Raw genomic sequence first — 27156 nt, 5'->3', positions numbered from 1 at the left:
AAGATTTTAAACATTAAAGTAGCCTAAGTTACTCCTTATTACATCAGACCCACACGCTAGATCCTATGTGGTCTTCAGAGGAGCTTCCTCCCGCGTACACTTAGATTATGGACTGAACTATCTGTCGAGGTTTTCTCAAGAGACTACAGCATGTGGTTTTTCAAGAAGGGTATATTAAGGTTTCTTAAAAGTCGCCAAAGTTCACGTGACACTCCTAGTATTTCAGACGTCCATAGGCTACTGTAACTGTTTACGATCAGATGGACCGTATGTTTGTTTGCAACCATCGTAGTATATAAAAAAAAAATTTAATTCCCAGTTTTTTTTTAGACAAAAAAAATCAATTGAGTTTCTTGCCAGTTCTTCTCAATTGGATCTATATACCGAACTGGACGGTAGGGAAAAATTAAAATTATAATGTAAAAAATTTAACGTTCATAAGCGGCTAAAATGTCCTATATGAATAAATGATTTTTGAATTTGAATTTGAACTAGTTATGTTCAAATGCAAATATATACAGCTGGATCTAAGAGAGTCTAAGAGCTTCTATTACGGTTAAGGCGCGCTATTTTTAGATGGGAAATTGCAATGTTTATCCCCAATTGAAGATTGTATCCCGCTATAAACTCGGATTTTCCAATAGAGTAGCCGCTGTTTACGACCGGGAGTAGAATTCTAATATTATAAATGCGAAAATGGCTTTCTTTATTACGTTTTCACGGTTTAAACGTATTATTTTATTTTAGAAAAATAAAGGTAAATTCCACGCGGACGAAGTCGCGGGAACAGCTAGTACTCTGTATACCTATATAGGATTTACAACAAACTCCCAGAGTCTGTAGTCAATTTGCCAGAAAAAAATTCAAATGTGTCATAAAATATTTTCTTTGTAAAAAAGCTTATTATAAAATTGAAGAATTTATAAGTGATAATAATGTTTTTGTAGAAAATATCAAACTTAAAATTCATAGCGCTGACAATGTTATCTGATTGAACAGAGATTAAGTGCGTAGCGGTTTCTATGTTGATTGTCGCATGCCTAATCCTTGTTGTTAATTAAATATAAGTAAAGCAATATTTATTTAAAAGAGCAACACACAAGTTTCTTGCTCATTCTTCTTGTGATGAATCTGCATTCCGAATGAGCGGTAGAATAAAAAAACTTGACTATTCAAAAGTGCTTATATAAAGTTTATTTGAATAAAGATTATTTCTTTCTTTCTTTCTTTCTTTCTTTCTTTCTTTCTTTCTTTCTTTCTTTCTTTCTATAAGTTTGCGTTTTCATGCTTCTCCAACCGCGCATATTTCGTAAAACAAAGTTTTTCCTTCACGTATTAATATAATAATTATATTATACTAGCTACCCACCCCGGCTTAGCTCGGGTGTACATGTATTATATATATAAACCTTCCTCTTGAATCATTCTATCTATTAAAAAGAACCGCTTCAAAATCCGTTGCGTAGTTTTAAAGATTTAAGCATATATAGGTACGGACAGTTAGCGACCATGCCTTTGTTATATACTATGTAATGACTACTATAATAATATATGTATATTCACATTTGTACTCCATTGTGTCTGGTATATATTGCATAGAACTTTCTAGACATCCATAAATCAAGCCAATTCATCCCGGTGCAGAGCGAAACAGTTAGAATACTAAACAACCGTAAATATTGTGAATTCAAGCGATGCGATATTCCAGAATATAGCATTATAGTATATAAAAGGTATATATTCTTTTGTTTATTGTTAAAGTCTGTGGTCAAATTGAGAATAGATTGCATTGTTGTATGTTGTTGACAACAATCAACATCCTTATAAATTAATATATAAAAGAGAAAAAAAAATTAACGGAAAACGAAGTAGAAATACGATTTCGACCTGGAAGATGCAGGAATTATTAGATATGTTACCATCCATACACAAAACCTCTTTAAAAGACCAGTTAATAATAAACTGAGCCCCCTTCCCTATGTTAATTAACTTATCTATTTCTTTTTCCTTATAGTAATAAGTACAGTTCCCTTTGCGTTACTTCTTCAGTTAATGAAGTTTATTTTACCTTTATACTAATTTGAACCGTCAATACGGTTTCGGCCGGGGGTATGTTCTGGATTCCGAAATTCTCCTTAGTCTAAGCAGGTTGTATAACCGGCAAAAACATGTGGCCACTTAAATTGAAAATAATAATAATAATGTTTGGTGATTTTCACCCGCAATGATCAGTCTATTACCCCATCAAAGGGAGATATAATATATATAAATAATATATTAATATAAAATAAAACAATAATAAAAATTTACCAAATTTATAAGTACAAATATGTCATATCGGAATTGATAACTAATCTAATTTAATAATGAAATAATAAATTAGTCATATAATAAATTAAATTACAATTAAAAATAAATAATAAATTAATTTACAATTATAATTAAAGTTAAATACTAAATCATAACGTTTTTCAGGTTTGAGTGAATATATATATTGACGACATCGGTGGTCTGGCGGTCAAGCACACCGCTTTACGACCGATGGTCGCGGGTTCGATTCCTCGCACCTACAAAACAACCTATTTTAACAAGCAAATATTTTGATTATATTTTAAATGATACGTAAAGGGTGGTGGTGGGTTCAGTATACCCCGGGTATTATGACGTAATCAATTTAGGGTAACGTAACGTAACGTGGTTTTGAAAATAATAAAGGTATTTACATCTCTCGACGTTTCGACTAGGTTAAACAGCTTGTAGGAAGGATTTTCTTGTGTCATAGATTATTTTTAATATTTCCTATTGCGAGAATTCTCTATTTTCAAAACAATTATTAATAATAATATTTTTAAATAAACTTAATTTAAGCACTTTTGAATAGTCAACAATATTTTTTAAATCTACCGATTATTTGGTAAGTTTTCACATCACAAGAAGAATAAGGAAGAAACTTGTGTGTTGCTCTTTTAAACAATCCTTGTAAGTTCACATTTTACAAGTCGAAACGTGTGAATACGAACTACCAACCAGCACTAATTTATTTAGGCTCAAATATAAAAACACAATAAGATTAAATCAGTCGTAGTGATAAGAGCAAACCAGTCCCTACAAGCAGCACTCGTTCACGAGTATGACGGATGAGCCAGCCATCACTGCGCTCGACTATATTTTAGGGAGCCCAATGACCCGGCCCACCACGCCGCCACATTTTAGTGAGCATGACTACTCATTCCACTCGACCACGTCACAGCTTCTTAAATTGTACACATTACTAAAATCCCCAAGCAATTAGTATGTATTATTTATTTTAAGTAATTAGTATAATTTATAATATTTTCCTGTGATGACATAGTTTTCCGAACGAGCGGTAGAGTGAAAAGAAATATGATGACTATTCAAAAGTGCTTCAATGTAAGTTTATATGCTCAATGGAAGTTGGTAGTGACAAAGTTGAAACTGAGGATAGAGAAGGTTGCAGGACAGCCCTGGTACAACACGCAGTAGTGAATTACACCTGATAGTTGCCATATATAATAATAATAATAATAATAATAATCTCAGGACAATTCACACAGTGTCACCTAGACCCAAGTTAAGCTAGCTAAAGCTTGTGTTATGGGTACTAGATAAATGATACAAATACATAAATATTTTTTTTGTAAATACATACATATTATACATAGAAAACACCCAGACCGATACAAACAATCATACTCATGAATATAAATGTTTGTGCCGTGCGACGAATCGAACCTGCGACCATGGGTCGTAAAGCGGTGTGCTAGTCCGCTAGACTACCGGGGTCGTCAAGAAATACCTTACCATAAAATTAATTCGTGGTAATAGATTATTAGACCCGGTTAATAATATAAATAATATATATATATATATATATATATATATATATATATATATATATATATATATATATATATATATATATATATATATATATAACAATGTAAAGGGAGGGGACGCCCTAAGAAAAGATGGATGGATTATGTGAAAGATGATATGAATAAAAGAAGAGTATGTTTAGATATGACGACCGATAGAGAGCAGTGGAAGAGAATGACATACTGCGCCGACCCCAAATAATGGGATAAAGGCAAGGCAATGATGACCTATATATATAACAAACCCGAGTATAAATATAGCCCCTGGTATCATACCTAACAACGAGTCATTAATTTGATATCCAGAGAGGGCACAGCGCCAACAACTCTCTCTAATAATGCATTACAAAGTTTCCCCAATTACATATGGAGGGTTGGAAACGGCGCCATCTTGCAGATGATTACTGTAATACAGGGAAGTTCCAACTAATACCAACTCATCTATACATCTATACATATAAATAAAATTGGAGTGTCTGTTTGTAATATTGAAATAACTATTATTTTCTACATGCATGTGAATATCAATACGGTACATACACCAAAATAACATTTTTTACAATTTTTGTCTGTCTGACAGTTTGTTCCGGCTAATATCTGAATGTGAATTTTTTGGCATGTAGCTGATGTAATAAAGAGTAACTTAGGCTAGGCTTAGGCTTTTATGTTAGAAAAATTCTTTCATTTTAGAAAAATAAAGTTAAATTCCACGCGGACGAAGTTGCGAGTACAGCTAGTGTAATATACAACGTAAGAATAGAATAGAATAGAATAGAAAATCATTTATTCAAATAAACTTAATTTAAGCACTTTTGAATAGTCAACATTTTTTTAAAATCTACCGCGAGAGAGATTTATCTAGATATCTATAAGAGATATATCTAGCTGTATTAGAAATGGAAATAATCTTTATTAAAATAAACTTAGCTGTATGCATGTGAGACGTGGACTCTCAAAAAGAAATGGACAAACTGGAAGCTTTTGAAATGTGGTGTTGGAGAAGGATGGAAAGAATTAGTTGAAATGATAAACTAAGAAATGAAGAGGGTGACAGAAAAAAGGCAGATATTGAATACTATAGCAAAATAGACGAGAAAAATGTTAGGACACTTGATACGGCACGATGAATTAATAAAAAAGAAATAGAAGGAAATAGAGGAGCAGAAGACCAAGGCACAGTTACATCAAGCAAATTAAAGACAAAATTGGAATCGCGTCGTATCAACATATATAAAGCATGATGGAAGATCGTGGGAAGTGGCAAGAGCTCCACCGACGAGAGCGTGGCTCTTAAATTATGAATGAATGAAAATAAACTTAATATAAGCACTTTGAGGGAAGAGGATTGTTAGTAACGTGAACAACTAACTCCATTGTTAGCAATGTACCATATCACGTTGACTAAGAACGTTAAACGTTGACTAAGATAATCAGTCCACATTACTAACAATCCAAATGGCAAAGGCCGTTAATTTATAATATTAAGAATATAACTAATTATAAGGAATGATAGAAAAATAAAGATTGATTGAATAAGAGATTTGATACATACCTATGAAGGTTACGCTTTAAGGCACGGTCTCGTGTATAAGAAAATAAAAGCTTGGTCTGGTCTTTGGGGCCACTAGAAAACAGGTGCTATGTGATGCTAAAATATTGCTCAATAGTACTCGACTTAAGCGAGCTCAATTTAAATATCTAGGACTTTATGTGACTGAGGATCTTAAGAACCATATGGATAGAGAGAGAATGCAGAGCGTTGGCGACGAGATGTAATATGTTGGCGCACAAATTTGCCGGTGTAGTAAAGACATAGCCCGAAGAATTGCGACTTTGAAGTGGCAATGGGCAGGGCACATAGCTCGTAGGACAGATGGCCGTTGGGGCAGTAAAGTCCTCGAGTGGCGACCACGGACCGGAAGACGCAGCGTGGGAAGGCCTCCAGCAAGGTGGACCGACGATCTGGTCAAGATCGCTGGAAGGCATTGGATGCGAGCAGCGCAGGACCGATCGTCGTGGAGATCTTTGGGGGAGGCCTATGTCCAGCAGTGGACGTCTTCCGGGCTGCGATGATGATGAGTAAAGAAACTAAATTAATATTGTTTAAAGAATACTTTCAAATTGTCTACACAGCGGCTCTATAGGTCAACTATACACAAGCGTTATACAACTCCTTAGGTGTACAATATAACAATGGTTTCAGGATGATGGGATCGCGTTTCTGTAGTGCATCTGGCATGTTCGCTCTTGCTCGAACTGATAACTATTATGCCAAGGAACAGGACATTGTTGACTACATCCAGACTAAAAGCAACCTGACATTGAGGGTGACGCAGTTGGTATCGAGCCACAACGCGAGCTTCAAAGCGTTCGTGGCCCTGGTCCCCACCAATATGCTGCCCACCTTCATGAAGGAGGACTACTGGCCGAAGGGGGTGGTCTATCGGCGCTACCGTGGCAGATTGCCGTCGTCAGTGCCGTGACCATAGAGACAATTTTATTTTACATATTTGATTATTATTTCTTATGTATGTTAGTCTATAAGGTATTTATAATATGGGCCATGTAGCCTGAATTAAATAAATAACAAAACTCAATAAAAAAACCGCATCTTTATTCATCAGAATGCGGTGTAGCTCCGACGGCATTCTGAATACATTGATGAAAAATTTGACTTGCACAAACATTTTGTTAGTATACTTGTTAGGCGAAGATGTAACTATTTGTACCACTGTTAGTGTAGTGCTACTAAATATATTGTAATAAAATAAAATTAGGATTTTACTAACATTAGATTTAAAATATGTAAATTACTAACAAATGGACCATTGATGCCATAATAAATACACTTATTATTATTGTAAAACCAAATTCTTACATAATATTTACAAAGCTTTTGTACCTAAACCAAAGAAAAGTAAACATTATTACTTTCTGCTCTAATTTAGTATATATTTCTATAACGTTATATATATCATTCAAAACTTAAGTAAAGTTAAAGGAAACATTACAAAAAAAATGTTCACAAAAGTCGTAGTGGTTTGTTTAACAAACGAGAAATATTCTGGTACAGTGGGTACTTGTTTCTTTGTAATAAAAATGTATTTCCCCCGGGATACATTCGTGAAAAACAGCCCGAATAAGTTTCCTAATATATTGCTCGCTGTTAACTAAAACTGTCTAACATATCTAGCATATAACAATACACCAATAATACATATACATATATAAATGTTGTACATATTTACAATAATACAATTTCATAATACAATGTACATAAAAACAGAATAAAATTAAAAATAGCTAAATTTGTCATAAATATGTCTGTCTGAGAGAGAAGTCAAGAACAAGATCTGAATGATGATTCAGTAAAATAACAGAAGGAAACATTAAAGGACTAACATCTAAAGCCGTAAAACAATTACTAAAAAAATCAAATCAATTTTGATAGGATTACTAACCAGCACGGGAGGTAATGAACTTTAACTGTATACCTTCAAATATATTTGTTTTGTTTTATATCTTATATATAAAATTCTCGTGTCACAGTTTTCGTTCGCATACTCCTCCGAAACGGCTTGACCGATTCTCATGAAATTTTGTGAGCGTATTGAATAGGTCTGAGAATCGGTCAACATCTATTATCCCCCTAAATGTTAGGGGTAGTCCAGTCCACCCCTAATTTTTTTTTTAGACAAAATTTTTATTTTCTTTTTTTTTATGATACAACATACAATCCTAAATTTTCACCCTTCTATCATCAACCCTTATTTTTTTATAGCGTTATTAATTTATATGGCATAACAACGTTTGACAGGACAGCTAGTATATATATAGATAAAGATCATCGTCGTCATCAGCCTGTGTCTGTCCACTGTTGGACATAGGCCTTTCCCAAAGACTTCCACCATGTGCGCTCTTCCGCCTTCCGCATCCATCCACTCCCGGCCACCTTCGTGATGTCGTCGGTCCATCTTGCAGGAGGGCGTCCGACACTCCGTCGACCCATACGCGTCCTCCACTCCATAACCTTTCTTCCTCATCTATCATCGCTGACTCTGCTGATGTGCCCGGCCCACTGCCACTTCAGCTGACATACTTTGAGAGCATATATATAATATATGTATTATTGGTGTATTGTTATGTGCATACAATACACCAATATTATACGGTGGTCGTGGTATGGACATGTAATGTGTAGGAATGAAGATAATATTTTAAGGAAGGTGTTACATATGAATGTAGATAGTTATAAGGGTAGAGGAAGACCGAAAAAGAGATGGATGGACTGTGTGAAAGATGACATGGCAAGAAAGGAAGTAAATAACGAGATGACTGCGAACACGGATGAATGGAAGAGAAAAACATATTACGACGACCACAAATAAATGGGATAAGAAAAGTTATTTGAATTTTATTTAGTATCTATCCTTTGACATTTTTTTTTTTATTTGCACCTATATAGCCCACTCAGTACCACATATCCCACTGTTTTAGGTTGACTGGAAGAGATCTCTTGGATAGTGGGAGTGGGATAAGTCCACCTTTGCTCACATTGTCTCTAAATTATAATATCTTTTTATTATCTGTGCAATAAAGAATATATATAAAGGTTGTCTGTATTAGTTTGCTTAGTTATAAGGCCGACTTTTGTAGTTATATATAGATATATATATATACAAAAACAATGGAGCACCCGACCGGCATCACCCCATCAACACACTTTGATTTACTTCCGCCGTCTCTCGACAAGAAAATGCATTTTCTATTATAAATTCCATTTAGATGCAGTTATAGAAGCGTAGTTGCTTACTTCTTGAGCTCTATATTTGATATTTGAGTGGCTGATTTATTGATTGTGCCACTGTGTTTGTGACACAACTTTGTGTGTAACAATATATATATATATGTACCCTCTATTTCACACAGGCACACTTACTCTTTTGTTTATTATTAAAGTCTATGGTTAAATTGAGAACATATTAATATTGTTTTACTTTAACAACCAACCGGAATTTTTGACGACCTCGATGTTCCAGCTGTACACTACCGCTTTACGACCGATGGTCGCGGGTTCGATTCCTCGCACGGCACAAACATTTGTATTCATGAGTATGATTGTTTGTATCGGTCTGGGTGTTTTCTATGTATAATATGATGATCTTAAATATGATATTTAAGAAAAATAAATATCTATGTATATGTATCAGTTATCTAGTACCCATAACACAAGCTTTAGCTAGCTTAACTTGGGTCTAGATGGCGCTGTGTGAATTGTCCTGAGATTTTTTTTTCTATAGTCTTACAGAACGTCAAAGATAACAATAATAAATTAACTTATTACAATATATTTAAATTAATTATGGTCTAGTTTTGACCACTGGGCCGACCATTAGTACGAATAAATTTGTATAGTGTGCAATACAATATCTTTATGATAACCTACATACAAACCTTCACTTAAATCACTTTATCTATAGTTAAAAACTGCATTAACTTTAAAAGATATAAAGGAACAGACGGCGAATGCGACCTCATTTTATATTATGTTAAAATAAATGCATTTTCTTTCAATAAATTTCAATTAACTACACCACTATAAATGTAGTTACACAGTTTACTGGCTCTATACATTTATTGGCTACGGAACAAGTTATCGCCCGCTTCCAGACATCGCCAGACAAATGAAATGCTCGCAAAACGGTTTCAGCAGCCCGTAATTTTCGATTTGAAATCGTTGCGGTGTCGAGTTGGTGAGACTTGGAGCGAAAGATTAAAGTATATTATTATATACTAAATGAAAAACCCGGGTGAAATGTGGGTAGATATTTCTGTAGTCATCGGTTCTCATGGAATATTAAAAGTAAGCAAGGCATAGATTTGTAAAGCTTCGTTCATTGTGTTTAATAAATGTAGTAAATAAAAAGTGCAAAAGTTTTTATACAAATAATTTTTATTTTTTTGTAAAACTTTAAGTTGGGCTAAAACGAACTTGTATCCAGAGCCGTAAAACAAATTAATAAAAAAAAAATTGCCAAATTTGTCTCGCAATCGGCCAATTTCAGGTTTAAAGAGAAAACACATACTCTTTTATCATAAAAAAGTGTCAAAAACAATATTTTCGCGAAACATCAACGACCGAAGGAAATGCTAGTGAAATGAAAAGATGGCGACTGCGGTTTGTTTGTCCGTGTCATTAGAATTTAACGAAATACTCCATAATCAGAATTTTGCGGATATATGTCGTCGACTCGAAATCAATATTTTTTTATGTTTTGTTATTCACATAAGGTTATTTCGAGTCTACCGTACCTCTTGACGGAATTATTAATATAGATGTTTGATATATGAGCACGTACATATAATGGTTACATATCGTTGGTTAAATAGAAAAATGGCTGTATTCAAAATGTACATTTTTTACAAGTTTTTAATCCCTTTAAAGTTTTAAATTTACACAAGTATTGTATATCGTTTTAAAAGTATTTAGATGATGATTAAGACGGCGTGGTTAATTTAATTGACTTATATAAAAGGAGGCAATTCTTGCTACTTCCATTTGACCGCATTCAGAAGCGGGCAGCCAGAATCATTGGTAATCAACGTCTATGTGACAGACTCGACCCAATGGCTTTGCGGCGTGATATTGCATCTCTGTGCATTTTCCACCGCATATATCACGGGGAGTGTTCTGAGGAATTGTTCGGATTAATACCAGCTGCTGAGTTTTACCACCGTACCACCCGCCAGAAACTGAAATACCATCCTGATCATCTGGATGAATGGCGGTCCTCCACAGTGCGGTTTTCTAGAAACTTTTTGCCTCGCACAACCGCATTGTGGAATCACCTTCCAGCAATGGTATTTCCGAACTGATACGATATTAAAACCTTCAAGAAAAGAGCTTATTCCTTTTTAAAAGGCCGACAACGTACTTGCAATTCCCCTGGTGTTGCGGGTGCTCATGGGCGGCGGTAATCACTTACCATCAGGTGAGCCACATGGTCGTTTGTCCTCTGTGTTATAAAAAAAAAGTTTCTAATTTTGAAAAATGACATTTTTCTATTTAATCGACGACATGTACGTATCAAATGCAGGCAGATTTACACAAGTTTTTGTTTTGTATTTTTTTCTTTTAGATTATAAATTTTCTTTGTGGGTTGGTTACGTGATGTGGGTAACGTCACAGCATGTATTTTTTGGAATTATATAAACTGGGTGGAGTGCGTCGATATTCGTAACACAGTTTTATACTTCTGTGAATGTCACCGTTTCTTCAGTGAATTAGACATGTTTTCTGTATTAAATAGAAATAGAAATAATCTTTATTCAAACAAACTTAATATAAGCACTTTTGAATAGTCAAGTTTTTTTATTCTACCGCTCATTCGGAATGCAGATTCATCACAAGAAGAATAAGCAAGAAACTTGTGCGTTGCTCTTTTAAATGAATATTAATTTAATTATATTTAATTAACAACAAGGATTAGGCATGCGACAATCAACATAGAAACCGCTACGCACTTAATCTCTGTTCAATCAGATAACATTGATTGAACAGAGCGCTATGAATTTTAAGTTAGATATTTTCTACAAAAACATTATTCATCATCATCATCATCGCAGCCCGGAAGACGTCCACTGCTGGACATAGGCCTCCCCCAAAGATCTCCACGACGATCGGTCCTGCGCTGCTCGCATCCAATGCCTTCCAGCGATCTTGACCAGATCGTCGGTCCACCTTGCTGGAGTCCTTCCCACGCTGCGTCTTCCGGTGCGTGGTCGCCACTAGAGGACTATTATTACTATTATTACAAAAACATTATTATCATTTATAAATTCTTCAATTTTATAATTTATAATAAGTTTTTTACATAGAAAATATTTTATGACACATTTGAATTCTTTTTATTATATATATACAGTTATAATACTGCACAATCACAATACTGATAACACAATGACACAAAAGACAGACTTATCGCTAAGCATTTTTTTTTAACTCCCAGAAACCGTAGTCAATTTGCCAGAAAAAAAATTCATAGGTTGCAAGTATATATGGATAGGTTGCATGTATATATGGAGATTGTAGTACCCTTAATAGATTGTATATCATACTCCGATGTTCATAACCACGTTACGTTACCCTAAACTGATCACGTCATAATAACCCGGATACTGAACTCGTTCAGCCCTTAACGTATCTGTTAAAATATAATTAAAATGTTTGCTTGTCAATAGGTTGTTTTGTAGGTAGGCTGTGCTTAACAAATATCTGCAGATTTTGTCAAGCTCACACATCCTATGTGGACATCCCTTAGCAGGAATCGAACCTGCGACCATCGGAACGCGGTGTGCTAAACCGCTAGACCACCGAGGCCGTCTAATCTATCTATCTATATCTTCTAATGTGGTATCACTATCACTATATAGTATAAAACAAAGTCGCTGTCTGTCTGTCGCTGTATATTCTTAAATCTTTAAAACTACGCAACGGATTTTGAAGCGATTTTTTTACAGATAGAACGATTTAAAAGAAAGGTTTATATGTGTACATGTACACTCGTACGACGCCGGGCGGGTCACTAGTATTATATATGCTTCTCAGTTTTCACGTTTTTGACGACGTCGGTGGTGTAGCGGTGTAGCACACCGCTTTACGACCGATGGTCGCGGGTTCGATTCCTCGCACGGCACGAACATTTGTAATCATGAGTATGATTGTTTGTATCGGTCTGGGTGTTTTCTATGTATAATATGTATGTATTTAAGAAAGAAAAATTCTATGTACTTGTATCAGTTATCTAGTACCCATAACACAAGCTTCAGCTAGCTTAACTTGGGTCTAGATGGCGCTGTGTGAATTGTCCCGAGATTATTATAGTATTAGTAGTATGTCAATTTGACACTGAAATCATTGTAAATTCTCCAAATTGGTGTTTGTTTAGGTGCCGGTCTTAGGTTCTTCAAACAGCTGGTAATTGTAACTTTGTACCTTTTAAATTGTAACTTTGTTGGGACCCTAATTAAAAGTAATGAATGAGGAAAAACGTAATTAACAGTACTATGGTTTTAACTTTAAAATTCACATCCACTATTTACAATATTCAACCTAAATATCAAATGAAAAAGGTTTTTTTTTGTGCCATTAATTATTATTTAAGGTCTCGACGCCTTACTGTGTATTTTATTAAGTAAATTTCTAACTTATTTTTAACACAGACGGTTTGGTCTAGCGGTTTTGTAATACTGACTGACGAGGGTCATAGATTCGATTCCTCGTACGGTAGAAACATTTGTATTTATGACTATCATTGTTTGTATCTGTCTGAGTGTTTTCTATATATATAATATATATGTATTTGAAATAAAATGTATCTATGTATTTATATCAATTGTCTAGTACCCCTAACACAAGCTCTGCTTAGCTTAAGTAAGACTAGATAGCGCTGTCGAAATAGAAATAATCATTGTTCAAATAAACTTAATATAAGCACTTTTGAATAGTCACATTTTTTTATTCTACTACGCATTTCAAACGCAGACTCATCACAAAAAGAACGAGCAATAGAATAGAATAGAATAGAAAATCATTTATTCAAATATACTTAATTTAAGCACTGTTGAATAGTCATAACATTTTTTTTAATCCACCGCTCATTCGGATAGCTCTCTGACAAGAAGAAAGAAAAATAAACTTTCGTGTCGCTCTTTTAAATAAATATGCTGTGTGAATTGTCCAGCATTATTATTATAATTATATTACACCATCCCTAAAACCAACCCTTAAACCGTCAGAGTGGTTAATGATATAATTATAGTTAATTTTAACATACAATATTGACATTGAGTGTAACAGCCGGTGACCTTTACGATTGCGGTAGATATAAACTTTTATGAGTTTTAAGTCAATTAGGAAACATGTTATTATGCAAAATACCCGGTTTTTATAGAGACCCCAAGGTCCTCGGCGTGTTTACTTTGAAAGTCCTAATCAGTGTATAGTTGCCTTATTTTGTATTCTAGTGATGTTTCTATTGATAATGCTTAAAAACAACATATAATCATCAAAACCCACGCAATTTTTTTTATACTAAATTAATGGTAAATATGGGACACAGTTACCTAGATACCTCAAAATAATAATTGCATTTAATAATGTCTAGTAAGACAAATCCAATATTGTGTACTAAGCACTGCTGTGTCTAAACTGTGTCGCCCCACCTTACATTTTCCTATTGTCATTTAGTATATAAGATCATTATTTCTATGTACATATTGTCAGTTTATTATCATCTGTAATATACATCGTCTCTACCAATAACATCGTATTCAGTACCCACAACAGTAAACAAGCATACGGCCCATCTGATGGTAAATTACCTTAGTCTATGGACACTTTAATCATCAGGAGTGTCACGTGCACGTTGCAGACCCTTAAGAAACCTTAATATAACCTTCAAAAACTCCATGCTGTAATCTCTCGGCAAAATCTCGGCAGGTAGTTCATTCCACAATCTAAGTGTACGCGGGAGGAAGCTCCTCTGGAACTGCACAACTCCGAGACCACTTAGGTTCCAGTGTGGGGATGAATTCCTTGTCGATGGCGAAGGATGCGATGGTAAAAGATAGTCGTGGACATTATGTCAAGTATATATTAAGTAGATCACAAAGTGATGCGAAGTCTCACATCAAGCTAAGTGGTGCAATACCGTTTGAGAGATGATTCCATCATTGATCAATTTGCAATATTTTACATTACTTATTACAATCTTCGATAGAGTAACTGTCCCCCAGTCAATTTAGCTAATAATACCCTACATCACGTTGATTCCATCAGGTACCTGAATCTTCATTTGGATCGGCGGCTCCCCTGGAAAACCCACATTAAAGCTAAACGAGATGAAACCAACCTCAGATTTAGAAACTTGTACTGGCTCTTAGGTAGAAACTCTAACCTCTCAGTAGAGAACAAGTTGCTTGTTTATAAGGTGGTCATTAAACCGATTTGGACCTATGGCATTCAACTGTAGGGAAGTGCTAGTACCTCAAACATTGAGATTCTCCAACGGTCCCAGAACGCTATCTTGAAGATCATTCTTAGGGCACCAACTTGGAAATACATCACTTTTCGAATTGTTTTCGAACCCACTGTACGAGAGGATCTTGCTAGCAAATGCTCAAAGTACAAGGCTCGGCTGAGTGTCCATCCCAATGAACTAGCTCAGAGGTTACTAACTGACAACCCCTCAAAACGCCTGGAATGAAAATATCTACTGGATTTGGATAAGCAAAACTCTAGTTTTTAATTCCTGAATGTATGCTGGAGGGCGTCATTAAATAAGAAGATTTGCACTCAATGGACTGCAGACTCTCATTGCCATTTGCCAACCAATCCGATTATAGTAGACATACTGATCACGGATAAACCAAGAATAATAAAAAAAAAATTACACTTCAGCGGTGCTCCTATTGGTCATAGGATTATTGTTAGTTTCCTATGGGCTATCTACTAAAACCTTCAAAATTGATGTAGTGGAAATTACCACCAACAAAGTGGGATTAACATCCAAAGGTAGATTGTGTACCTTTTGTAGTGTTTTTTACTTGAAATGGTTAACTCAAATGATATTTAATTAAATATTATTTACCTACCAAAATGTATATTTCGAGTACTATCAGCAACAGAAAAACCTGATTCCCTTAAGCACATAACTTTTTTTTAATTTAGAATAATCCTAAGGACTAAAACTGAGGAATGCAACTTCTAGCAACGCCAAGAGCAGAAAAGTTACATAACGTAGTTTAAAATCAAAGATGCAAAGGATTCTTCTGCTTTCAACCGACTTTAAAAGAGTAGTTCTAAAACAAGATTTTTTCTAAATATTTATTATTGTTTTAGAAAAATTCAGTTAAATCCACGCGGACGAAGTCGCGGGAGCAGCTAGTATAAAATATAAATATTTAAAAATAAGGAATTGTCGTGCCGGCCAGGGGCCCGAATGTAAGGAGTACTGTACACCTACTATAATTTAATCTTGGCCTGAGTCGTTACTCTTTTAAAGTTATCGGCTATTCTGTAAAGCCATTAAAAATTTCTTTCTACCATAAAAATGATGATTTGATAATATTTTTACAACACGAACATTTAATTTCAAGCTATGTTTTATTCGATTTGTGCCTTAGTATCTAAAATTTAAAGTGTTTACACACGATCCTTAAATTGGCACTGATATAGGAGTGCTCGTTACGAGCGCCCTCTATATATATATTAAGTTATATTACGAAGTCACTTTCTATGAACGCAAATAGAATAGAATAGAATAGAAAATCATTTATTCAAATAAACTTAATTTAAGCACTTTTGAATAGTCATAACAATTTTTTTATCTACCGCTCGTTCGGAAAACTGTCTCATCACAAGAAGAACGAGCAAGAAACTTGTGTGTTGCTCTTTTAAATAATCCTTGTAAGTTTACATTTACAAGTCGAAACGTGTGAATACAAACTACCAACCAGCACTAATTCATTTGGGTCAAATATAAATCTTATATATAAAATTCACGTGTCACAATTTTCGTTCCCATACTCCTCCGAAACGGCTTGACCGATTCTCATGAAATTTTGTGAGCGTATTGAGTAGGTCTGAGAATCGGCCAACATCTATTTTTCATCCCCCTAAATGTTAGGGGTAGTCCACCCATATTTTTTTTTATTTTAAGGCAAAGCAACGTTTGCCGGGACAGCTAGTAATTAATTTAATACTACCCGTTTTCTACACAATATTATAGTCAAACTCAGACGATCGTGGTGACGCTCAGTGTCACATATAGAAGTAAGTGCGTGCTCTCACTTTGCGGGAATAAGTCGGTGTTTTAAAGTTCCATCATTTATAAACACTTTAGTTTTAAATTTTGCGTAACTCTAATTGAATTTTGTATTTTTTTCTCTACCATCCAGTTCAGAGTTCAATTGAGAAGAACTTTATTAATCTATTTTAAGATCATGTGTAGACGCTTTAGTTTTAAATTTTCCGTAAACTCTTTAATTGAATTTTGTATTTCTTTCTCTACCATCCAATTCAGAGTTCAATTGAGAAGAACTTTATTAATCTATTTTGAGATCATGTGTAGACGCTTTAGTTTTAAATTTGCGTAATTCTTTAATTGAATTTTGTATTTTTTTCTCTACCATCCAATTCAGAGTTCAATTGAGAAGAACTTTATTAATCTATTTTGAGATCATGTGTAGACGCTTTAGTTTTCAATTTTCCGTAAACTCTTTAATTGAATTTTGTATTTTTTTCTCTACCATCGAATTCAGAGTTCAATTGAAAAGAACTTTATTAATCTATTTTAAGATCATGTGTAGACGCTTTTGTTTTAAATTTTCCGTAAACTCTTTAATTGAATGTTGTATTTTTTTCTCTACCATCCAGTTCAGAGTTCAATTGAGAAGAACTTTATTAATCTATTTTGAGATCATGTGTAGACGCTTTAGTTTTAAATTTGCGTAATTCTTTAATTGAATTTTGTATTTTTTTCTCTACCATCCAATTCAGAGTTCAATTGAGAAGAACTTTATTAATCTATGTATTTTGAGATCATGTGTAGACGCTTTTGTTTTAAATTTTCCCTAAACTCTTTAATTGAATTTTGTATTTTTTTCTCTACCATCCAATTCAGAATTCAATTGAGAAGAACTTTATTAATCTATTTTGAGATCATGTGTAGACGCTTCAGTTTTAAATTTTCCGTAAACTCTTTAATTGAATTTTGTATTTTTTTCTTTACCATCCAATTCAGAGTTCAATTGAGAACTTTATTAATCTATTGTAAGGTCGTGTGGAGACACTTTAGGCAACTCACAACGTTTGCAATATTTTATCGTACGAGCCGCGTTTAAGCTTCACTAATTCTCTTTTTACAACCGTTTTTGCCGGCTCTCCTTTGCTCCGAAATATCGTTTACGGCTACCGGAATATGTATATTGTTTACTTACTGTTTGATGGACCACCCACGCCGACGTGTATCGAGTTATATTATACAAAGTTGTTTTATATAACTTTAGTACAAATTTAGCATTTATTTGAATAGCATATAAAGTAATAAATACATTAAGTTGGAGACAAAATCATAGTATAAACCAACCTTTTTAGTAATCTTCCTAGTATTATAAACGTGGATTTTTTGAATGGAGATGAATGGATGGATAAAATGTTTGTTACTCTTTCACGCAAAAACTTCTGAATGGTTTTTAATGAAACTTCACGATAATAATAATAATAAGAAATCATTCCAATCGTTATGTCGGTGAACGGTCTTATCCCAACCAGTCTGGAACAACATCTCAGACGGTTGGGAGTCCGAGGCGGCTGACTCCCGGGAAAGATGCAGAAAGCTGTGCTCTTTGATTCTGCCCGCATTGTACGCCGTTTTCTCTCCCTGGGGCCCTGAACCCCGGCCGACTGTGCTTTTGCAGGGGGTATCTTGCCATCTCCTCTCCTTAAGAGGGGAGATGAGAATTTTTGGAAAAAAAAAAATATCTCAGGACAATTTACACAGCGCCATCTAGTCCCAACCTAAGCAGAGCTTGTGTTATGGGTACTAGCCAACTAATATAAATACATGGATACATTTTTTTTGTAAATAAATACATATTATACATAGAAAACATCCAGACCGATACAAACAATCAATGGTAGAGAATGCCATATGGCATTAAGCTCGCCTTTTGTACACGTGTTTTTTGTACAATAAAGAATAAAAAAAAAAAACAATCATACTCATGAATACAAACGTTTGTACCGTGCGAGGAATCGAACCCACGACCATCGGATAGTAAAGCGGAGTATTAACCACTAGACCATCGAGGCTGTCGATAATATAATGTAACAACAGAATAATAGATAGCCGTTGCCTCCACCGCTTTTATTTCAGTAAGATAGTGTAGAAAAGTTGGCACTGCTGACTCAAGAGCATAACACAGTGGCGCCCCCAATCAATTTCTGACGACAGTGGCAAGATCCCACATTTTCTTCCGATAATAAAACAATATTAATAAAAAAAATCATAACAAAATAACTGTTACCTTGTTACAGACACTCGGCTGTGGACGTCTCCAATGGATCCAACAGGGAACACGACAGCAGATGGCCCTCATCAGATAACAATAGGTTCGTAGAAGATATTGATGGAATTATACTACATCTGAGCCCTGGGAGCAATTGGAACAGGTTGAATAGAGGTTGCACTTGCTTCGGCAGTATCATCATCTGCTTCTTCCTTATCTCATTTATTTGTGGTCGGCGTAATATGTTTATCTCTTCCATTCATCCCTGTTCGCAGTCATCTCGTTATTTACTCGTATTCTTACCATATCATCTCTCACACAGTCAATCCATCTCTTTTTCGGTCCTTATAACCATCCACATTCATATGTAACACCTTCCTAAAAATATTATCTTCATTCCTACGAATTACATGCCCATATCAATACAGACGATTACTCTTCAACCTCTCCGACACCGGTGCCACTTTCATACTACCTCTAATGTATTCATTCTTTATCTTATCCATTCTTGTCACACCACACATCCATCTCAACATTTTCATTTCAGTTACGTGCAGTCGTCTTTCATCCGTCGTCTTTTCTTCGGGAGCACATATACTAAAATTGAAATTAATAAATACCATATATATATATATATATATATATGGTATTTATTAATTTCAATTTTATTTGCATATGCATATATATAATACAGAACAATACAAAGAAGATTAGGACCGCTCGCCATCGACAGGGAATGCATCCCCACACCTAAGTGTTCTGGGACAGTGTGGTTTCAGAGTTCCTCCCGCGTACAGTTAAATTGTGGAATGAACTGCTTGCCGATGGTTTCTCGAGAAACTACAGCATATTAAGGTTTCTTAAGGGTCGCCAACGCACCCCTGGTGTTTCAAGCGTCTATAGACTATGGTAATCATTTACTATCACATGGGCCGTTTGCCATAGATGGCACGCACTACGTAGACGTAGTAAACAAAAAGGATTTGCATGGACCCTGTGCAAGGATGATACGCGAAATCGTGAAGCGTTCCATATTTTTTTTACTGCCGTCGGAGTCGAAGGCACGCCTAGTCATAAAGCAGGCATAATTCTACTGATAGAAATACTTGAGCACATTTTTGTAGTATGGTAACTGATAGAGTTAGCTAGCAGTTATATTAACCGCATATAAAATGCCGCCGATAGACATTGAACAAAATAAACTATATGTCAGATCAAACGTGTTCTCGTAACGGCGTATGTCTCAGTTCAACACATGATTCTTACTCGACTGCGAAATAGCTGATATATAATATATATATATATATATATTAAAATAGTCCCTAAAAAAGTAGAAAGCCTGGTAATTGATGCGGAAAGAAAGGAAAGGAAAAAAAAGGCTGATGGTAAAGACATTTATTTCAAAAGTTACAATAATAATACAACAAAGACAAAAAAACACAATTATAATATAAAAGAGATACGTAATGCAGAATTATGCACAATAATAGTGAATAATTTAAACACAAAAGTGTTTACAAAAACTTAATTATATATCTATATAGATATAGTTTACTCCTTATATATTATTACTGTTCTCACAATTTTTCACAATTTCCAAGGGGAACCATCATGATATATCCTGGTGTATTTGCCACGATGTGCTAACTGACCTGACCTCATGCTCATCTTATCATCCTCCACTGGTGCCCCGCCAGCGTAAACCGTTAGCGCAGGTGGATGCATCATTCCATTATCATCTATTACCTTGGTTTATATTTTTGGGTAACAAAGTCTTTTTTCAAATTCAAATTCAAAATATCTTTATTCATGTAGGTCTATTACAGACTCTTATGATATGTCAAATCTACCGTCAGTTCGGAATGATACCGAGATGAGAAGAACTGACAAGAAATTCTGCTCGTATTTTTTTAAAATAAATATTGTACATATTTACAATAATACAGATTCATTTAAATTCAAATTTGGGAGAATAGTGTCCACCAGAATATGCTATTGCAGAAAACAAAAAATCTAATCAGTGTTCGCAATCTGAACAGACCAGTCCCCACAAGCTTTTACCTTTCTTTTGTCCAGCTGGAGAGGTAATTTCCTTAAAAACGTCCGTAGAAACTTTGTCGTTGGTCTAAACCGCAAGCTTCACTTTCCTGCTCTTGTTGGCTAATTGTTGCTTTCTAATTTGCAATTACTTCACAATATCTACAAACGATTCTTTCTTTTTCGCGCTTGTTTTAGTAACTTTATCCAAGTTAAATTAACTTTGTTTTAAGTTAAGTATAAATTAAAGATGTACAAGTCATGACCCTTTACAATTACAAGAATACTAGTTGCTACCTGTGACTTTACGTTTCTCCTAGCGTTGCCCTCAGTCTAAAATCGTGTCCGTCAGATAGGATGGCCTTCAGCTGCTCCATACGTACTAGTGCGGGTTTGGAGTACCATCTGCACTCGCCCTCATTTCTTCACTTGAAGCTGTAAAATCCAGCTACCGTTAACAGCATTAGAAAAGTCCCAAAAGCTAAAAGGCTCACAAAGATCTTTCAGAAACACTCTCTGCTTTTGGCGAAACCAATGGACTAATAATCCCATTGCTAGCAAAGTACCATGACCTTTATTTATAAACTTTCGTGTTTAATATACATTATTTATATTATTAACCGAGTCTTAACACGAATAATTTTATGATAAAACCTGTCTCAACGTTTTAACTAGGTTGCACTAGCCGTGGTCACGAGCTGACTGAAGTAACAGCGATGTCAATCTAGATAGGTGACAGAAGTTCTTCCATCTACCGTCACTAGATTGTTCAACGAAAGTTCACGACACACAGCACTCACGTATCCGCACACTTATTGACTGTTGATGCTACTGAACTTTGCTTGAATTTATTTATGACTGGATTCCACGCAGAAGATAATTTTAATAATTTCAATAATATACCATGTCAGGTTCACCTCCACATGGTTCCCCTAAACCTTCATAATAAATTCCTAGTGAATTCCCGATGGGCTAACTGACCTGAGCTCAAGTTCATCTTATTATCCTCCACTGGAAACCATGGTAAAGTACCATTTGCCAAAATAAGCCAACTCACCTGACTTTGCATGCCCAAAATATGCATCCAAAGTTACGAATTTAATTTCCAAAAAGAACTGATTTCCAGCAAGAAATTGTCGTCGTTCCTCGTCCTAGCGTCCAACTCACTCGTTCATTCATTTCCCTTCACTTGTATATTCATTCTCTCGTCATCATCATGTTCTAATTCATGAATACATCGTTCAGTTAATACAGACGTTCCGTTACATACCAATCCCACATGTTAGAATTCACATGATTATTCTTGTAGAAAAAATCCGATATTTTAAAAATATATTAAAAGAAGGTAGTTTGTTTTTAGTACTAATGAAGTACCCAATGTAAAGATTATTACAAATATTGTAAATAGCGCCATCTAGTATTTATAGACCAACCTACTACACTCACTTTGGTCTATAAATACGGAGGTCGGTAGTTTAATAATCCTCTTTCGTTGCGTGAGCCGCGGCATTCAGTCGACGAGCGCAGAGCGTGCCAGTTGTGTTTTGTATACTAAAGTGAATTGTATTAGCAATGGGTTTATCCCGGTCTTAGTTGGGCCTGGGGGGAAGCTGCAAGTAGTGAAGGTGAGTGTTAATGCATTCTAAAAGGGCCTTTTAAACCTACACCCGTGTCACAAGTCACGGGCGCTACTTGGGGTTTCCCTTGCGGTAGCCGGCTTCAAAGCCTCAGACGTCCATCATAAATAGTGCTTCTATAATATATATTATATTATATATGTGTGTAACATATATAATATAATATATTGTATTATTATTGAGACAATAATAACATATCAACAATATCACCAGGATACAATATATAAATATAGACATATTTATATATTATATTCTGGTGATTTGTCACGATGTCTAACTGACCTGACCTCATGCTCATCTTATCATCCTCCACTGGTGCCCCGCCAGAGTCAACCATTACCGCACGATGCATCGTTTCATCATCATCCATAAATAAAGCACCGATAAAAATATATTCATCAAATGACCGTAATATCGTGAGCATATTTATTTTATGTTATTTGCTAAGAAATTATCAGAGCCCGTGTCGCTTCGCGCAGGTCGGGTCCTCGTCTTGTTTTTGCAGCTGTTATACGTAATTACGTTATCTCACAAAGGCTGTTGTAGAGCATATACGATATGTTATCCAGTGGGGAATAATATATATTGCATGGCAATGGCGTGCATGGCAATAGTAGTTCATGCACTGGATTTTCATTTAATGTTAGACATAGACACTTATATAAATATAAATTGTAAATAAACTGGCTTTTAAAGAAAAGTAATCCAATTGAGTTTCTTGCCAGTTCTTCTCAATTGGATCTATATACCGAGCTGTACGGTAGGGAAAAAATAAAAATTATAATGTAAAAAATTTGACGTACATAAGCGACTAAAATGTCCTACATGAATAAATGATTTTTTAATTTGAATTTGAATTCAAAACCTTCCCAAACTGAGCGTAAACCCACTTGTGATAATAAATCAAAATTTGAGAATTTAATGATTTTTACGATTTATTTGTTCGTCCGCTAATAGAAATGTGGAAATAGGTGATTACGGAAAAAATCGGTTGTTAAATTAATTAATTAATAATCTGTTCTTCCATCTGGCTAAATCTTATATATAAAATTCTCCTGTCACAGTTTTCATTCCCATACTCCTCCGAAACGGCTTGACCGATTCTCATGAAATTTTGTGAGCGTATTGAGTAGGTCTGAGAATCGGCCAACATCTATTTTTCATCCCCTAAATGTTAGGGGTAGTCCACCCCTAAATTTTTATTTTTATTTTAAGGCAAAACAACGTTTGCCGGGACGGCTAGTAATCTATAAAAAGAAGGACCGAGGCCAAAATTAGTATATTAAAATACGAAAAGAGATCTTTAATATGAATTTATTTTTTTAACAAATTTATATTAAATCAGTAAATTATGATTTACTAGTCACTCACCCCCGCATCACACGTGTGTATATGTATTACACAAATAAACCTTCCTCTTGAATCACTCTATCTATTTAAAAAAACCGCTTCAAAATCTGTTGCATAGTAAAGATTTAAGTATACATAGGGACGGACAGACAGCGACAGCGACCTTGTATTATACTATGCAATGATTCAGTGTAATTCAATAAAAAAAATCCATTGCAACTAAGTTGATATTTTCAAAATGAAAAGATAATATATTGATAGGTAAACCAAATATTAAACTTCTGTTGTAAATAAAACAATTTATTTGTTAGACAAATATTTTAACAGTAGAACAGAATCATAGACAAGGTAACATATATTCAATATTTTGTTTCATATTTTTGATTGAAGAATAGAAAAAATAAACTTCAAATATATTGCTATTAAAAATAGTTTCTCAACACGATGTTACTAAATTCATGTGATTATATTTAATTGTTGTAACTCATAGTAAATGTATTTTTTTATTTAGGACACATTAGCCGCTTATGAACGTCAAATTTTTTACATTATAATTTTAAAATCCCCACCGTACAATCTAAATATATATAACTCAAAGGTAACTGACGTATTGATCTATCAACACACAGCTCAAACCACTGGACCGATCGGGCTGAAATTTGGCATGCAGGTAGATGTTATAACGTAGGCATCCGCTAAGAAAGGATTTTGATTAATTCTACCCCCAAAGGGATAAAATAGGGGATGAAAGTTTATATTAAACTTTGGCAATTTTAAACCGATCGGGCTGAGACTTTGCATCCATAAAGCTACTATGACATAGGCATCACCTAAGAAAGGATTTTGATAAATTCCACCCATAAGGGGATAAATGAACGCGAGCGCAGCCGCGGGCAAAAGCTAGTTCAGTATATACCTACATCCAATTGAGAAGAACTGGCAAGAAACTCAATTGAATTACATTTTTTTTAAAAGCCAGTTTATTTACAATGTATATTTATATAGGTGTCTATGTCTAACATTAAATGAAAATCCCGTGCATGAACAACTATTGCAAATTAAATTTATATATATATATATATATAAATTTAATTTGAACAACTAGTTGATATCACTAATATTCAAATTGCTAGGACATTTTAGCCACTATTGAATGTTAAAATTTTTATATTACAATTTGTTCCCTACCGTATACAGATCCGACTGAGAAGAACTGGCGAGAAACTCAATCCTTTATTCCGAGTTAAATATCACATTCATCTGTATTACAGATGAATGTGATATTTAACTCGGATAACAAAATTATTTAGATTGTAATCCCTTTCACCCTCTCGGGGATGAAAATCGTCGAAATTCTAAACAGTACGTACTCGATTATCTAATATTTCTTGAGGGTTTAAAGAGAAGAGAACAAAAGAGGTAAATAAATTGGGAATAAGCTTAGATATATTGTACTAGCTGAGGGGATCTTCGTCTGAGTCTCATTACACCGTTTTCGTATTATTTTTCATTACAGCTCGGCTCCTATACGTCGTAGCGTGATGTTATATATGTTATATATGATGTTATAGGCTGTATAACATCACGTCACACAATACAACTGTACAATAATTGTTGTATATTGTTTATTAAATATTATGTCATTCATTATTTGACGACCTCGGTGGTCTAGCGGTCAAGCACACCGCTTTACGACCGATGGTCGCGGGTTCGATTCCTCGCACGGCACAAACATTTGTATTCATGAGTATGATTGTTTGTATCGGTCTGGGTATTTTCTATGTATAATATGTATATATTTACAAAAAATAAATATCTATGTATATGTATCAGTTATCTAGTACCCATAACACAAGCTCTAACTAGCTTAACTTGGGTCTAGATGGCTCTGTGTGAATTGTCCTGAGATTATTATTATTATTAATCTATGGTATCTGTACAGTGGCAGATAGCTTTATCTTATTTATCTGTTTTTTTTTATTGTGCACTACTCTGTGCAGTTTTGGTCTTAAAAAATATTTTTTTGTACTTTTAAAATCAGTTGTCCGTTTTTGTGTGTTACTGTAATAGACGTATTTTTTCGTATGTGCACTTAAAGTTTTATTCAAGTTAAATAACAATAATAAACAACACAACTGCATAACATATTCCTTGATAATTGGACTATGTAACACCACAGATAATATAATATTACATAGTAACACTAAAATTGATTGGATTGATACATTCAAAAGCCTCATCGATACATATTTATACATATATATACTTCTGTAAACATTTACGCACGCCGTGGCAATCAGTAATTAAGTCAACACTATATACCTCTTTGCAAGTGATAATAATTGTAACCTCATAGGGTATGTCTTGTTGGTCGCTCAAATAAATAAATTATTTGAGCGACCAACATTTAGAAAGGATTTCAGGATTTAAGAAAGTCTTTCAATATTTAAAAGATATAATATTACATACAGATATTATATCTTTTAAATATTGAAAGACTTTCTTAAATCCTGAAATCCTTTCTAAATGTTGGTCGCTCAAATAAAAGGTTTAAGCTGATTTAAGTTACAATTATTATCTGTAAAATTCACTAATTAACAATTGCCAGTAAATCTTCGAGTGAAGTGCCTAGCCACTAGTTTAATATACGTTTAAAAGATTTTAATACATTAATATTATGTTTTTGAAGTCTTTATTCTTTTGAACTTTGATTATAATAATAATAATCTTAGGACAATTCACACAGCGCCATCTAGACCCAAGTTAAGCTAGCTAAAGCTTGTGTTATGGGTACTAGATAACTGATACAAATACATAGATATTTTTTTTTTTTTGTAAATACATACATATTATATATAGAAAACACCCAGACCGATACAAACAATCATACTCATGAATACAAATGTTTGTGCCGTGCGAGGAATCGAACCCGCGACCATCGGTCGTAAAGCGGTATACTAGACCGCTGGACCACCGAGGTCGTCAAGATTATGAATAATTTCATGTTTCTTTGTGATGTATTATTAGGATAAAAGCGTAAAAACGAGTAATTGATTAAATAAATTAAGACTATTACTGACTATTATAATATGTCAAATCTACCGTCAGGATTTGCCATTAATGCCCCATATCAGGGACTGGGGTAAGGGCATTGTGAGTAATGT

General features: G+C 34.4%; 1 protein-coding gene and 1 non-coding gene across 2 annotated transcripts in view; both read left to right on the top strand.

The window, feature by feature from the left end:
- LOC131848863 (calcium/calmodulin-dependent protein kinase kinase 1) overlaps positions 1-27156 on the top strand; it is a 121254-nt gene that overhangs the window by 74751 nt on the left and 19347 nt on the right. Inside the window, exon 3 of the mRNA XM_059198810.1 lies at positions 18997-19071. Coding sequence (XP_059054793.1) covers positions 18997-19071 — 75 coding nt within the window. The remainder of the gene's footprint in view (positions 1-18996; positions 19072-27156) is intronic.
- On the top strand, positions 19906-20007 carry LOC131848904 (U6 spliceosomal RNA). Its single transcript, XR_009357777.1, has one exon. It is a non-coding gene; the product is annotated as a U6 spliceosomal RNA (small nuclear RNA).

The sequence above is a fragment of the Achroia grisella genome, unplaced genomic scaffold (genome assembly GCF_030625045.1).
Source record: "Achroia grisella isolate CSIRO2021 unplaced genomic scaffold, CSIRO_AGI_Agris_v1 utg598, whole genome shotgun sequence".
NCBI lineage: Eukaryota > Metazoa > Arthropoda > Insecta > Lepidoptera > Pyralidae > Achroia > Achroia grisella.
Note: the sequence above shows the minus strand (reverse complement) of the source record. Positions and strands in the feature narration are given on the sequence as shown.